Source organism: Eleutherodactylus coqui, chromosome 6 (assembly GCF_035609145.1).
Source record: "Eleutherodactylus coqui strain aEleCoq1 chromosome 6, aEleCoq1.hap1, whole genome shotgun sequence".
Taxonomy (NCBI): domain Eukaryota; kingdom Metazoa; phylum Chordata; class Amphibia; order Anura; family Eleutherodactylidae; genus Eleutherodactylus; species Eleutherodactylus coqui.
In genome coordinates, this window is record NC_089842.1 from 52,834,257 (window position 1) to 52,849,006 (window position 14,750).

The 14,750-nt window shown below is 42.6% G+C and overlaps 1 protein-coding gene across 2 annotated transcripts in view; it reads right to left on the reverse strand.

Annotated features, from left to right (window-relative positions):
- CFAP74 (cilia and flagella associated protein 74) overlaps positions 1-14,750 on the reverse strand; it is a 168,891-nt gene that overhangs the window by 39,783 nt on the left and 114,358 nt on the right. For both annotated transcript variants that reach the window (XM_066606837.1, XM_066606838.1), the window contains exons 25-28: positions 12,304-12,437; positions 8,716-8,992; positions 6,913-7,056; positions 970-1,106 (exon numbers count right to left, since the gene is read on the reverse strand). In XM_066606837.1, the coding sequence (XP_066462934.1) occupies positions 970-1,106; positions 6,913-7,056; positions 8,716-8,992; positions 12,304-12,437 (692 nt within the window). The remainder of the gene's footprint in view (positions 1-969; positions 1,107-6,912; positions 7,057-8,715; positions 8,993-12,303; positions 12,438-14,750) is intronic.

Below are 14,750 nucleotides of genomic sequence, written 5' to 3' on the forward strand. Positions count from 1 at the left end.
TAATGGGAACCGGTCATCATCTATGAGCATGATAAACCAAATGATGGTGCACATAGGACAGATCCCAAGGAGTCCAGAGATGTGGCTAGGCTTTCCCTCGCTGTCACCTGTGGAAGTTGGTGCATGGACAATGCATCGGACTTATCTCCGCAGGCCATGTGCGCTCATACATTGTTCTTTACAGATATGTGGGGGCGCACAGCCTGCATCGATGAGTACAATGCACTGTCGGAGTTCTGACTTCCACGGGGGACAGCATGGGAACAGGGAGCCAGGTAAGTATAAAAAACATCCCTTGAAGCCTCAGGACCTGTCCTACGAGCAACGTAACTCAAGGTATCAGTACAGCCGTCCCAACGACTATCACCCCTGTGTTTTCACACAGGAGCGACAGTCGTTCAGTGAATGGAGGCAAAGTGCGATGGCGATCTCTTCCGGCCACCTGTCTCCATTTACAGTGCAGATTGAACGACTCCTGATTGCACTAAGTAAGAAGTCGCTTTCTGGTCGCTTCATTTCAGTAAGCTAAAATGAAGCGACTAGCAACTAGTGAGTGATTTCTCGCTCAGTGCCCTGTCGTTGGCTGTGTATATACAGGACAACCTTCGCCGAAAATTACTGTTTCAAGCGATTATTTGTTCGATAATTGCGCTGCGTAACAGTACCTTTAGTTTATGGTGCTCATAGGTGATGATGGGTAACATTTAACAAATTACTGGAGGTCCTAACAGCAGCAAGACCCTTTGATCAGCTCATCATCGAAGACCCCTTCTAACATAAAATGATCATCAAAAACGGACAACCCCTTTAAAAAGTAGTCAAATTTCAAACTGCAATAATATATGCTATGTAATATGGTGTTCTTATGATTATTTTAAGCTATGTATGAGGTTAAACCGATGCCAACTAATGTGCAGAGCTGGCTTCTATCTCTTAGATATAAATCTGCATTATAGTTGACATTCTTACTCCACTTTGATATCTTCCGTCTTGGGTAACTCCTTCAGGGCATGCTCTATCGGTTTTTCCTCTTGAACCTGCTTAGTAGTGGCAAGTTGTTTACTTTTATTCTTCTTTGAGGATACCTCTCGTCTACCTTCCTTGCCCTGAAACAGAATAATGAGGATTCACATCTGAATATTTCATATCATCCTGGTTTATTGAAAATATGTTTATCATATTGACAATAAATCAAAATTTTTACGCAATCAGACCTTTAATTTTTTATGGGTCCGACATGTTCAAAGAGATCATGTCTTAAGATTGCAGCCTTAATAAACGTAAGTAGTTGATTCAAACGCTACCGATGTATAATGAGAAAGCCAAGACATCTACAGGAAACTTTTTTAAACAGAGACTTGTTTAAAAAAAAAAAAAAATATTATAAAATGTAAAAAAAAATTTCCATTAATTCAAGTTACAAAAACAGTATCTGCTACGAACATGAAAACTAAATTATGATGACTTGCAATGTAGTCTTAAAGAAGATCTGTCTGATCCCGTATAGTCAACCCACTGAAAGCCTCAGGGGCAACAATTGTTATGTCCCGATTTTGAATGCGCATAACTCACCAAGTTAAGCTTTTCCATAATTCTGTCTGCCCCTCTTCCCCAAATGATTTAACCTTTTGTCTAGCTTCTTTTACTCTTTATTTTTCCTTCTGATCTTTCGGACGTCATTGCACAAGAACATGTACTTATATCACTTATAACATCAAAACCACATGTATAATATTATGTAGATCTTCTCCAGACCACCAAAACAGCTCTGACCTGTCAAAGCATGGACTCTAAGACCTCTAAAGGTGTCCTATGGTATCTGGACCATAGCGTTATTGGCAGATCCTATAAGATCCATAATTTGGATCCAGCCTCCATGGATCTGTCTTATTTTTTCAGCACATCCCACAGATGTTTAATCAGATCTGGGAAATTTGGAGGCCAAGTTATCACCTTGAACTCTTTATCATGTTTCTCTAACCCAGCGGTTCCCAAACTGTGCTCCGCGGAGCCCTTAGGACTCCGCAAGCGACAGTCAGGGGCTGTGAGCAAGGGTGTCCGTGGTGAGCAGCTAACAGCTGCTTACTATTGTAGTGATTACCGGTGGGGTGCTGCAGCTCGCCGCCTGTAATCACGCTGCGACGCTGATCCCGATGTACACACTGAGATCAGGAAACATTCCGGGCTTACACACTGAGGTGACTGTGTACCGGGGATCAGCGCTGAGCAGAGGAGGAGCGGTGCTGACTACAGAGAAGGTAAGTATATGGAGAAGGTAAGTATATGGGTTGGGGGGCTATTATTACTGGAGCTACTGTGGGGTTAATATTACTGAGGGGATTAATATTACTGTGGCTACTGTAGGGGTAATATTACTGAGGGGGTTAATATTACTGTGGGGTTAATATTATTACTGAGGGGGTTAATATTATTACTGTGGGGTTAATACTACTGAGGTGGTTAATATTATTACTGTGGGGTCACTATTACTGCTAAGGGCCACTGTGGGTGTCACTAATATTACTGGGGCCACTATTACTACTGGGGCCACTGTGGGGGTCATTACGACTACTGGAACCACTCTGGGGGACGCTATTACTACTGAGGCCACTGTGGAGGACACTATTACTACTGAGGCCAAAGTAAGGGTCACTATTACTACTGAGGCCACTGTGGGGGTCACTATTGCTACTGAGGCCAATATGAGGATGCTAATAGTACTGGGGTCACTATAGCAGACGCTATTGCTACTGAGGACAATATTACTACTGGGGTGGCAATGGGGGACTCTAATACTACTAGGGCAGCAATGAGGGACCTTATTACTACTGGGGCCACAATAGGGGTCACTATTACTACTGAGGCCACAATAGGGGTCACTATTACTACTGGGGCCACCAATATAGGGGTCACTATTACTACACGGGGCAGATTTGCTGTGGAATTTACAGTAGCTGTAGCAGCAAAGTGGATGAGATTTTAAAAATTTCATCCACACGCTGTGAAAAAAATCTGCACAAAAGCCATGCGGATATTGACATGTGGTGCATGATTTAATTCCGCAGCATGTTAATTTTAAATATAATGTATATCAATAGCCCATCCAGTGCTCCAGCGTTCCTCCCTGTGTTTTTTTTTAAACGTCCATGTCTTTTTTTATAACAACCGAGGTAAAAATTATATGTTGTGATAAGCCACGCCCTCAACGCCTCCCCTGACCACATCTTGGGGCTCCATGAGAAACTTTTGTTTCAAAAAGGGCTTCATGGCTGAAAAAAAATTGCGAACCACTGCTCTAACCATTCCTTAGCATTTATTACAGTGTAGCAGGGTGCATTATTTTGCTGAAAGAGACTACTGCCGCTAGGACATACAGTTTCCATGAAAGGGTGTACCTAGTTTGTACAATGTTTAGGTTTGGGGTACATGTCAAAGGAACATCCACATAAATGCCAGGATCTAAGGTTTTCCAGCAAAGCACTGCCCAGAGTATCATACTGCTTCCACCGGCTTCTCATCTTCCCATAATGCATCCTGGTGTCATCTCTTCCCCAGTAAGTGGCCCACATGAATTTGTCAGTCCACACAAAGTAAAAAAGCTAGATTAATTAGACATGGCCATCTTCTTCCATTGCTCCATAGTCTAGTTTTGACACTTACGTGTCCAGTGTAGGTACTTTTGGTCGAGGACCACAGTCTGGCCTAACATTCTGACCAGTCTTCATCTCATAAGCAGCAAGTTGTGATGCCCCGTGTGTTCTGACATCTTTCCATCATAGCCAGCAGTAAGGTTTTCCTCAATATGTGTTAACAGTATCTCTTCTGTGGAATCAGGTCAGACGGGCTAACCTTTACGCTCCTTGTGCATCAAGGAGCCTTGGGCATCCATGATTCTGCTGCCGATTCTACAGTTCCCCATCCTTGGACAACTTTTGGTAGCTTCTAACCACTATTTATTAGGAACACTACAAGATATGCCATTTTGGAAATGTTCTGACCCAAGCAGGTAGTCATCACAATTCGGCTCTTGTCAAAATAGGTTAGATACTTAAATGTGTCAGGAGCCAAAAGGTAACAAAATAATCAATGTTTTTTATTTCACTTAATGGTTTAAAGGTTGCGGTTGATCAGTCTACACACCATATATAAGAGGTTGGTTAAAAAGTAAAATAAAATTGTTTCCAAGCACTAATTTTGTAATCTGTGGCAGAAGTAGATGTCAGGGAGTACAAGGCTTGATCCACATATACTTTAGGTCTGTCTGCAGAAATGTTGATGTACACCGGCACTAAAAGAACCCTAGCCCTAATGTCCATGATTAGCACCTGGGGGCTGGATTGTAAATTTCATACTGACGATAGGTTATTAATAGTGGATTGGCTGGTGTCCGCCATTCGGGACCTCAGTCAATCAACTGTTTTGATGCCCACTGTCAGTGCCACAACACTGTCTAGAAGCAGTTAGCTCCGACCCTGTATAGTAGTCGGCACTGGTAATTGCAGGTGGAGCGCTTATTAATTTTAATGGAAGCTGTGTCTGCAATTACCAGTGCTGGCCACATGGGTTAGAGTGATCACACGTGACACACTTGCTGCAGACTCTAGAATGCTAGTAAATGGAGTCTTCCAAAAAGTCACATGTTGACATGTAGAAAAAAACTCTGCATGGATATTGGGTTTTTCTTAAATATTTTTACTACATCTGAACATAACCTAAGGTGTTAAGGCTATATGGATCTATGTCCTTATGAGGCCAGTACTGCAGAGCCAAAAGTTTCTAAAGCCACAATTTTTTCTTTCTTCTTAATTTGTTTGGAATTCCCCAAAATTCTGTAGGCTCCATATTGAAACAGTGCCATACTGCGTATTTGTAGAGTGCCCTGGAAGTGTATGGTTGCCATATATTGACTCCATACAATTTAGAGATTGCCTGGAGCCATTATACACCCATTTGTAAAAGGCCTTAGGCCTCCTGCACACGGGCAAAAATTCAGCGGCGGGATTTCCTGCAGAATTTCCGCCCATGCCCAATGCCATAGGATTGCATTAGATAATGCAATCCTATGCAGACAGCCGCGACTTGACTGCGTGAAAAAACGCGTGGTTAGCAAATTGCAGCATGTCCTATTTCTGTGTGAGCCTAGCAGAGGCCCACACAGAAACGTCACTGGTGACGCGCCGGCTCCGCTCAGTGCATGTGCCGGCAGCCGGCACATAGAGCGGGTAGACGCCAGAAGCAGGTGAACCACGGGTCACTGCAGGGGCACAGCTCGCATCCTGCTGCAAGAATTCTCGCAGCGGGATCTGACCCGACCGTCTGCAGGAGACCTTATATTGAGTATTGTAAAGGCCGCGCATGTTGGACGCTTACATGAAGTAGATCTCTTTTTGTCATGTTAGTTTTAGCATAAACTCTGCACAGATGTGAGAACGTCTGACATGGAGATTCTGCAACAAGGATTAAGAAGATCAAAGTAATTATTACAATCCAGTGTAGAGATGGTTGTGACAATTTTGAGACATTCAGCACAAGTCATGGTAATTCCTGCTCCCGACGGGGTGATGTTAATTAATCCCATGTTATTTCCTGCCTCCAGTATAATATACTGCTGACATCTCTGCTTCCGAAGCTGCGACCAATTTGTCTTGTTAGGTTTGACAATGTTTTTATTATATACAAAACTGAAAAAAAAATCCTTGGAAATATGAAGAGAGCACATCCAGAATCTAAGACATTTGTGTGAACAGAACTGTAGCTTGTAAATGTCAGCAACCGCTCCCCTTATATGACTGTATAGAGACAGCGTAATGAAGAAAAAAACTAATCAAACAGTAATACAAAACGAGAGATGAAAGACTCTGAAGATGAAAGGTACAAACCACCAGATTTTCACATCAGCATTCTGTATTTAGGTGCAAATCTTTAAGGCTTCATGCAGACATGTTCATTATCCATACTCTACAGATATGTACAGATGAGGCAAACTTTAACTTGACTCAACACATTAAGATAACTTTCTGTCCCACAGATTATTTGCCCGTTAATTACCTTTTCAATGGCTTTTGTTTCTTAAACTGGGAATAGTTTTTTAATGGCTTAAGAGCACTTGTTACAGAAAGTTATCACAGTGAAGTTACATATCTACATCAGCCCGGGTCACTTTTTGAAAATGGGCGTCACTTGTCAGGGGTGGGTTCAGCCAGCCATCCTGACACATTTATGTATAATTCATGTCAAAAACTGGTGTTAGGCGCATGGGGGTTTTGAGATGCGCCTAATGTTTGTGCTCTCCTTTGGGAGAGACTATACCATCCACTAATCCACTCATCCCCTAGGTGTCTACACATACTTTTTTGGTGCTCTCCTTAAGGAGACACGACACCGCTTCTGACCCACATCATAGGCCCCTCACAGACTAAGCTAGAATCCTATTGCACATTGATAAGGGGCAAGCACCCTGAAACAGTCTGTGCATGGTTTCTGGCTTGGTTTAATATTCCCAATCATTGAGGACTTGTTATAAGGTCACTTTGAATTAAATGAATGCTGCCATCCAATAGATGGCGCTGTAGAGGTTTTTTTTCCATTTTTCTTATTTGCATAAATTTCCCAGAGGAGCATTGCTTTATAAGTCTCCTTACTAAGCTTCTAGGTGTCCTCACACCCCTTCTGGGTGCTCTCATTGAGGAGAGACTATACCATTCTCCGACCCACTCACCCCCTAGGTGTCTCCACACACTTTTTGGGTGCTCTCCTTAAGGAGATATGACACTGCTTCTGACTAATGTTTGTAGAGGCATCTGCTTATTCATACATTAAGTGCATTGCGTGCTGGCGGGGATCATATTAAAACTGGGATTTAAAATGCTGGTTTCCAGAATGTTTACAGAATGCACATTAGTGTATACATACCAAGTTTTCACTTTCCACTACTGGATCAGACTCTTTGTCTAGGAGTGCTTTTGTTTCAATTGCTCGACGAAGCATCCGCACAGCTTCCTCCCTAACGTCTTGATCCAAAAGTGTTGGTTTAAAGGATACCTGGACCATGCACCTCTGGAAAAGATGAAACAATAAAAAAAACTTTATTTGCAAGATTTGTTCGTCTAAAGGAAACATTTCAGATCAATCATCTTGGCCAGGGTCCATTTAGACCTGCCGATTTCTCATTTGAAGGAACGAACAATGTCAGAATTCACTCAGGCAACTTGTTTACACAGATACATTTCTCGTTGGCTCATTTAAACGAGAAATCATTGAGTCATTCACATTCACTGTATAAGTGAATGAGAACAACTGAATAACCGAATTAGTGAACGATATAACAATGATTTTTATGCCTGCATAAAATGAGCGAAGAACAAAAAGCGAACGATTTATCGTTGATTGTTTAATTGTTGGCTGCATTTACACTGAAGGATTGACGTTCATTTTCGCTCATTTGAACGAAAAGGGCCTTAACATCGCTATTAGCTGGTTAATGGACCTCAAGGCTAGTTTCACAAGGGCGATTGTGAGGAAATTGTGGCAAAATCGTGTCTGTTCCCCCGATTTTTGAGTGTCAACGATCCTTTTTTTTGGAGAATACTCTCGCATTGCATCGCTGCCGCCCACGATAAAATCACCCAATTTTTGATCGCGAGAGTCAATAGGACTTTCTAATGTTAAAATAAAAAGAAGCCTCCATAGGGAAACATGGGAGATAAAGCTAAAAAAAAATTGCACACTGCAGAAAGATAGAGAATGCCGTAACTTTTTGTTCTCTCGGCATCGCATCAGTGAAAACATCGCAGATGGGAAGGAAAGCATTGTAGATCATTGGTTCCATAATCTGTTTTTTACTGACTATCGCATCAGGCAAAAATCGTGTGGTTTTCTCGCCCGTGTGAAACCACCCTAAAGGGGGCTACACGGGATTAGAAAAACATGTCTGCTTTCTTCCTAAAAGCGCCGTCCCTGTTAATGTATTATGTATGATATTGTAGCTTACTTCCAATGAAGTTGATGGAGCTGATCTGCAATGCTATATACAATCTGTGAATAGCCATGGCACTGTTTATGGATGAAAACAGTGATCGTTTTCTAACACTGTGCAACCAATTTAATGGGGTTGTCCATTTGTAAACTACTGATAGAATATCCTTAAGAAAGATCATCAATAGTAGAACAGTGAAAGTCTCTTGCCCAGGACCTCTACCCATCAGCTGTTAGCTAGGTTGGTGCACTCGTGTACTGAGCTGATTTCTGAAGGAAGCAGACAACTCTGTCCCCATTGCAGTGACCAGGTTAGGAACTGCAGGCCAAGTTCCCATTGAAGTGAAGGAGAATTTTGCCTGTAATACCAAGCCTATCCACTGCAGTGGAAATGGAGCCGCCTGCTTCCTGCAGAAATCGGCTCAGTGTATGAATGCACGGACCGAAGGAACAGCTGATTGATTGGGGCCCAGGAAGTGGACTCTCACCAATGTGCTATTTTTGGCCTATCCTAGGGATATTTCATCAATACTTTAGAGCTGGACAACCCATTTAATGGAACTTATGGATAGCTCTGTGTGCTTTTGGTCCTATGATTGGTAAGGCTTCCAGCTGCCAGTCATTGACTTTGTACTCTAACCTGGTGTAGTATTCATGTATTCATATTAGTGCTATGATCACCCTTCCATGTACAGCACCACGTGTTCCTTTAAAAACTAAAATAACCCTACTATTATTTACCTTTCCGGGCAAAACAGTGCCGACTGATGGTGATATGGTGATGGGAGAATTCACAGGCGACTGGAATTGAAATGAAGTAGGCCCAACTGGTGCAATCTCACCCTTGCCGATCCTTGGAACGGGATGAGTGAACTCATTACTACTGGTATGTGCATTGACAACATATATAGTTGCAGTTGAGGTGTCATTTAATGCTGTTGCAGGGAATTGGACCAAGAAATGAGATAACTCCAGAGGTGGATGGACACCAATCGCTTTACAAGAGATTCTGAACTGTCTGAAAACAAGACAAGGAAATTAAGAATGTAGTTTAATTTGAGTATCTAGAAATGGCTAAACACACAAAATTATCCACCTGTTTGTTCTAAGATTTAAAGGGATTGTATCCGAATCAAATGTTATCCCCAAATCCACATTATAGGGGATAAGTTGCTGATCGTTGGGGGAGCGACTGCTGGGCCGCCTACCGATCCTGAGAATGGGGGTGCCATGTACCCCATCTTCCTCACCACAGGGTCGTTTCACCCTCAACAGTCACGTCAGAATGAATGTGCAGCCACTACTCCATTAATTTCAATGGGGTTGAGGGAAATACTCAAGCGCTTGCCGCTGGGCTATCTCCGGCAGTTCAATTGAGAATAAATGGGGCAGCAGCTCTCTTGCATGACCAATGCTCCATTCAGTCTGCTCTTCCCTGCGGGGGTGCAGTAAGCATGCACTAAGGAGGATGGGCTACATAGGATCCCCTCTCTCAGGATTGGTGGGGGTTTCAACGGTCAGAGTGATGACGTGGGTACCCGTGACCTATCCGCAATGTCAAATGCAGATGGGCCGCGGGTTGAACGGCTTCTATTGACTTGAATAGAAGCTGTCCATGCAGAATCCGTACTAAAATAGAACATGATGCGATTTTTCCTCCGCTCGTGGAAATTGCAATCAGTTTCAGCGAGTGTGCAGGAAGAAGCACCTTTACAGAGCAATACGAACGGTATTTGCTGCAGATCTGCTGTTTATACGCCAACTGCAGATTCCACAACGCAAATCCGTTCGTGTGCAGCCGGCCTAAGGCTACATCTTCTCCGTGAATAGGTCAATATTAGTAGAGGCCCATAGATTTTCTACTAAATGCTATATTAAACATCTATATGACGTATTATCTGCAATCATATTAAAGTATATAGGAATTACTTGTAAGGATAAACATCCTCATATAAGACGGCTAAGATAATGTAATTTTATATTTTAAAAGGGGCTGAAAATAAATGACTTTTCATTAGAAGACAAAAAGTTTTGCCATTTTCTCGAAAACTTTGTCTAATAATTGCTAGCCATTTTTAAGATTTCTGCTTGCTCTAAGTGAATGGAATAATCCTTGATTATAATGAGAAGGTGAAACTTTGATTCTAATTCTCTTATGTCTGACCCATTGCTGAGAGAGTGACCAACTCACAGTCCCTCAGATGAAAAAGAAGGATCTACTGGGAGACATATGAAGTACAGGTAAAGAGTCCAGGTGGAACATAAGGAGAAGAAGCAGGATAGGGAAAGAGGGATCTCACCCTACTCTGACCCTAACTGATCCTGCCTAAAGCACGGCTACCGCCCTGACAAGGGCTACCCTATGCCTGGAACCTTACTGGATTCATTAGTTGTCCTTAGATGGAAACTGGCCAAAAAATGACAGAGGACTGGGAAGACTGGACAAGAGTGACATGGGAGAGAGGGATAACAACAGGAAGGGAAGACATGAGAGATTCACATCTAAGTAGGACATAATGCAGGAGGTAAATCAAAATAGACACAATGAATACAGACTCACAGGTACCGTAACAAAATATCCAAAAAGAATGTGCTAGATGGTCAAAGCAAGACAAAGGCAAGAAAGCACTCAAAACTGAGACCAGCCAGGATACAGGAAGTATTAGTGGCTTCCCCAGAAACCCAGAGCCTGTTTAAAAACCCCTCCAGAGACTCTGATAGGCCGGTTGAGGTGATAGACAGTTCGGGACAGCCTATCAAGCTCTCTGGAGGGTTTTTAAGCAGGCTCTGGGGATTCTGGTAATACTTTCTGTATCCTGGAGGGGCATATTACAGATAGAGGGATACTCCTCCCATAGCATAAGGCACCAAATGACACCGTGTTTACACCGACAGGCACATTACGTTATCTGGCGCTAATGTGTGATCTGGTTAAACGATCTGGGAATGTTCAGCTTGCAAAAAAGAAGGCTGAGAGGAGACGTAATAGCTGTGTACAAATATCTGAAGGGCTGTCACAGTGCAGAGGGATCAGCCCTATTCTCATCTGCACAAGGAAAGACTAGAAGCAATAGGATGAAACTGAAAGCGAGAAGATACAGATTAGATATTAGAAAAAACTTTCTGACAGTGAGGGTGATCAATGAGTGGAACAGGTTACCACGGGAGGTGGTGAGTTCTTCTTCAATGGAAGTCTTCAAATAAAGGCTGGACAAATGTCTGTCTGGGATGATTTAGGCCTCCTGTCCACAGGCGTTGCGGTATCCCGGGGCGAATCTCAGCCGCGGGAGCCGCTGCCCGGGAGCAGGAGCCGGCAGACGGTTCTCCACAGGTCAGCCTATCTGACAGATAGGCTGACCACAGAGAATCGGGACAATTTGCAGCATGCTGCGAATTGCTGGCCGCGAGCGGAGAATCGCAATGATTCTCTGCTCGTGGACACGGGGTCGGCGCTTTCCATAGCAACACTATGGAAAGCTTCAGCCAGTGTGATTTGCCGTCGATTTACCACTGGCTAAATCACTGCCGTGGACGGGGGACCTTAGTGAATCCTGCACTGAGCAGGGGGTTGGACCCGATGACCCTGGAGGCCCCTTCTAACTCTACCATTCTATGATTCTATGATGCGGTTACATTACGCTGGACCCATTCCCATACCTGGAACTAGTTAGTACCTGAGGCGCTGTGACAGTGTTTCAGTTAAACATGATCTGGCAGAGTTTCAAGGTTGGGACTATTTTGATTCAGTGACAGCAAGCAAAGGTCTCAAGTACAAACATGTACTAGAAAGTTGTATAACCAAACACTAATGTGTGAATGGGGCCTTACAAGTAGAATCAGGCCAAATGTTGCAGCTTTGGTGATTGATTTTGCCATTATTATCTTTCATTTTGGAAAATTGAGACAAAATTACCAGAAATCCACTATGTGTGGACGTAACCACATAGAACTAGAAATGGCCTTTCATTAAGCGAGTCTCTTGACTGATTCTTGTGCTGAACTTGAAAATTATCATGCATTTCTATGCAGGAGACAAGTCCTGAATTATCAGAATCTCTAGATTACTTCTTGCAACAAAGGAAACCCATAAGTAACCTTGGTGGTGTCAAATTGTACTTAACAGTGATAGGAAAAAAGTGGGAATAAATCAACGCAATTGTGCTAAATTTTGCAGGTTATGAGACAAGGTCACAAAACAGCCAGGAAAATATGAATAGCATCTTGTAAATGATGGCAATATCATTTACGGATATGAATTTCCAATTAACAATAATGTGTGCAATTCTCTTTTTTACAACAATATCCGTAAAAAAACAAATTTCCACTTACCTATTAATAGCCGATTTGCAAGTGAGGTCGAAATTATATTCTCCAGCTTTTGGTGCTTTCAATATAATATCCAGGGTAATTGTTTCCAAGGGAAGAATAGTTCCAAAGCCGTAATTTGGCTGAATATCTACATACTATAAATCAAAAGACAGATCAACCTGACAAATGCAATCTGCTATACCTGCCAGCCAAATACACCTACGTGTCAGTTTCCACATATATCTGAAAATGTGCAGAGTGAAATTCATAAAAAATGCCAATTAAATGTCAAAGCTACAATCATTGAAAGCTGTTCTTTTCATTTTGGTTTTGACATGTCGTAAAATGCTGGCATATCACTATTACCTTATGATCGGTGGGGTTCTAGCCTTTGGACCCCAACAATCCTGAGAACAAAGGTGTAGCGCTGTGTCCCCTTGAAAGGATTGTCCGGGTGTTAAACTATTTTTTGTAAATGAATCCAAATCTATTAAACTAACAAAAGAAGCGGTACTTACGCGTCCTCTCCCTCGCTGCAGTCCCGTGGCCTTCCTGTTTTTTTTTGCTTAGGAACGGCTACCACCGTTGCAGCCAATCAGAGGCCACAGCAGTCAGGTACTGTTCTCCTGGCATCACGGTTCAGGGGCTGGGAGTCATGATACCAGGAGAATGGCTCCTGAACTCTGCGGCCTCTAATTGGTTATAATGGTCAGATGGTAGCTGGAGGATCATGGGTCCGCAACGCTGGGGGAGAGGACAGGTAAGTACCAGTACTTTTGTTATTTTAACAGTTTATCCCTTGCATAGCGGCTCATGGGGCCAACTCAGCTTCTCCTGGTCGGACCTGTTGTAGGTTTATAAAATGTTGATGTTTCTCCTGGTGGAGAATATCAGCTGGTGAATGGAGTCTTATAGACAATGTTCCCTGGAAAAAGGTATGCAAATTAGCACTCTTCCAGAAGGAGAAAACGTTCTCTCTAGTGCCACCTATTGGAGGTACACTGATGATGATTATCCGTTCAGTGGAGGCCAACTTAAAGTGAGTTTATGGATCATCGTTCTCCATGCTTTCCTATTCTTGACCACTTCTCTCAGTTGTTTCATGTGCATGTTTGTATCTGCCTTGATTGCGTCCAGCCAGCAAGTTATTTGGCGTTGTCTTCTTAGTAACCCACTAACTGTGCCAAGCATCAATGTTATTTCCAGAGAATTGGCTGGCATGATATGCCCAAAGTATGAGAGCCACTGTTTGGTGATTTTGCCTTTTAGCAATATTTTCGGTTTGATACGCTCTAGGACCATCTTGTTGATGACCATTGCCATCCATGGTATACACAGCATTCTTCTCCAGCACCATTGTTCGCTACCTTTAACCCCTTAATGACATGGCCTATTTTGGCTTTGAGGACCAAACGATTTTTGGTATTTTTCCATCTCCATTTTTCAAAAGCCATAACGTTTTTATTTTTCCGTCGACGCGGCCGTATGAGGGCTTGTTTTTTGCGTGGCGAGCTGTAGTTTTTATTGGTACCATTTTTGGTTACATAGACTACATTGTAAAACTTTTATTATTTTTTTTATGGTCGTAGGGAGAGAAAACGCATCAATTCTGCCAAAGATTTTTTGTGGGTTTTTTTTAAAGCGTTAATTATGCAGCATAAATGACACTACATTTTTTTCTGTGGGTCGGTACGGTTACAACGATACCAAATTTTTTATATTTTTTTAGGTTTTTCCACTTTTCCACAATAAAAACCCTTTTTTTGGAAATTATTATTTTTTTCTAAATCACTGCATTCAAACTTTTATTCAAACGCTATAACTTTTTTATTTTTCCATGGACGGAGCTCTCTGAGGGCTTATTTTTTGCGAGACGAGCTGTAGTTTTTATTGGTACCATTTTGGGGTACACACTTTTTTTTAATCATTTTGCCTCAGTTTTTAAGCATTTTTTTAAACACTTTTTGCCGTGCAGGATAAAAAGCGTGTTCAATGTATTGTACGCGTCGTTACGGACACGTCGATGCCAAATATGTGGGATTTTTAATTTTTTTATGCTAATATGAGAAAAAGCATTAAAAAAAGGGTTTTTAACATTTTTTTTTCTACATTTTTATTTTTTGTACTTTATTTTTCTTTTTTCTTTTTAAACAGTCTGTGTCCCTCTGAGGGACATTTACTGCAGGACTGCAGATCGCTGCGATAAGGCATGGCAGGACTTCTCTCTATAGCGATCACAGGCTATGGCAATACAGGACGCCGGGATCTGGCGTCCTGTTGCCATAGCAACCAGCTGGGCTCTCGCGATATTATCATGAGAGCCCGGCTGGAGTCACAGAGGGAGCGCGCTACTTAGATCGCGGCAGGGAAGGGGTTTACAGCGGCGGGGCGCACATCTCCGATGCCCCCCTCTGTTGCAGCGTGACGCCGGCTACTAGTGACAGCCGGCTCCCGCTGCAGGATAGCGC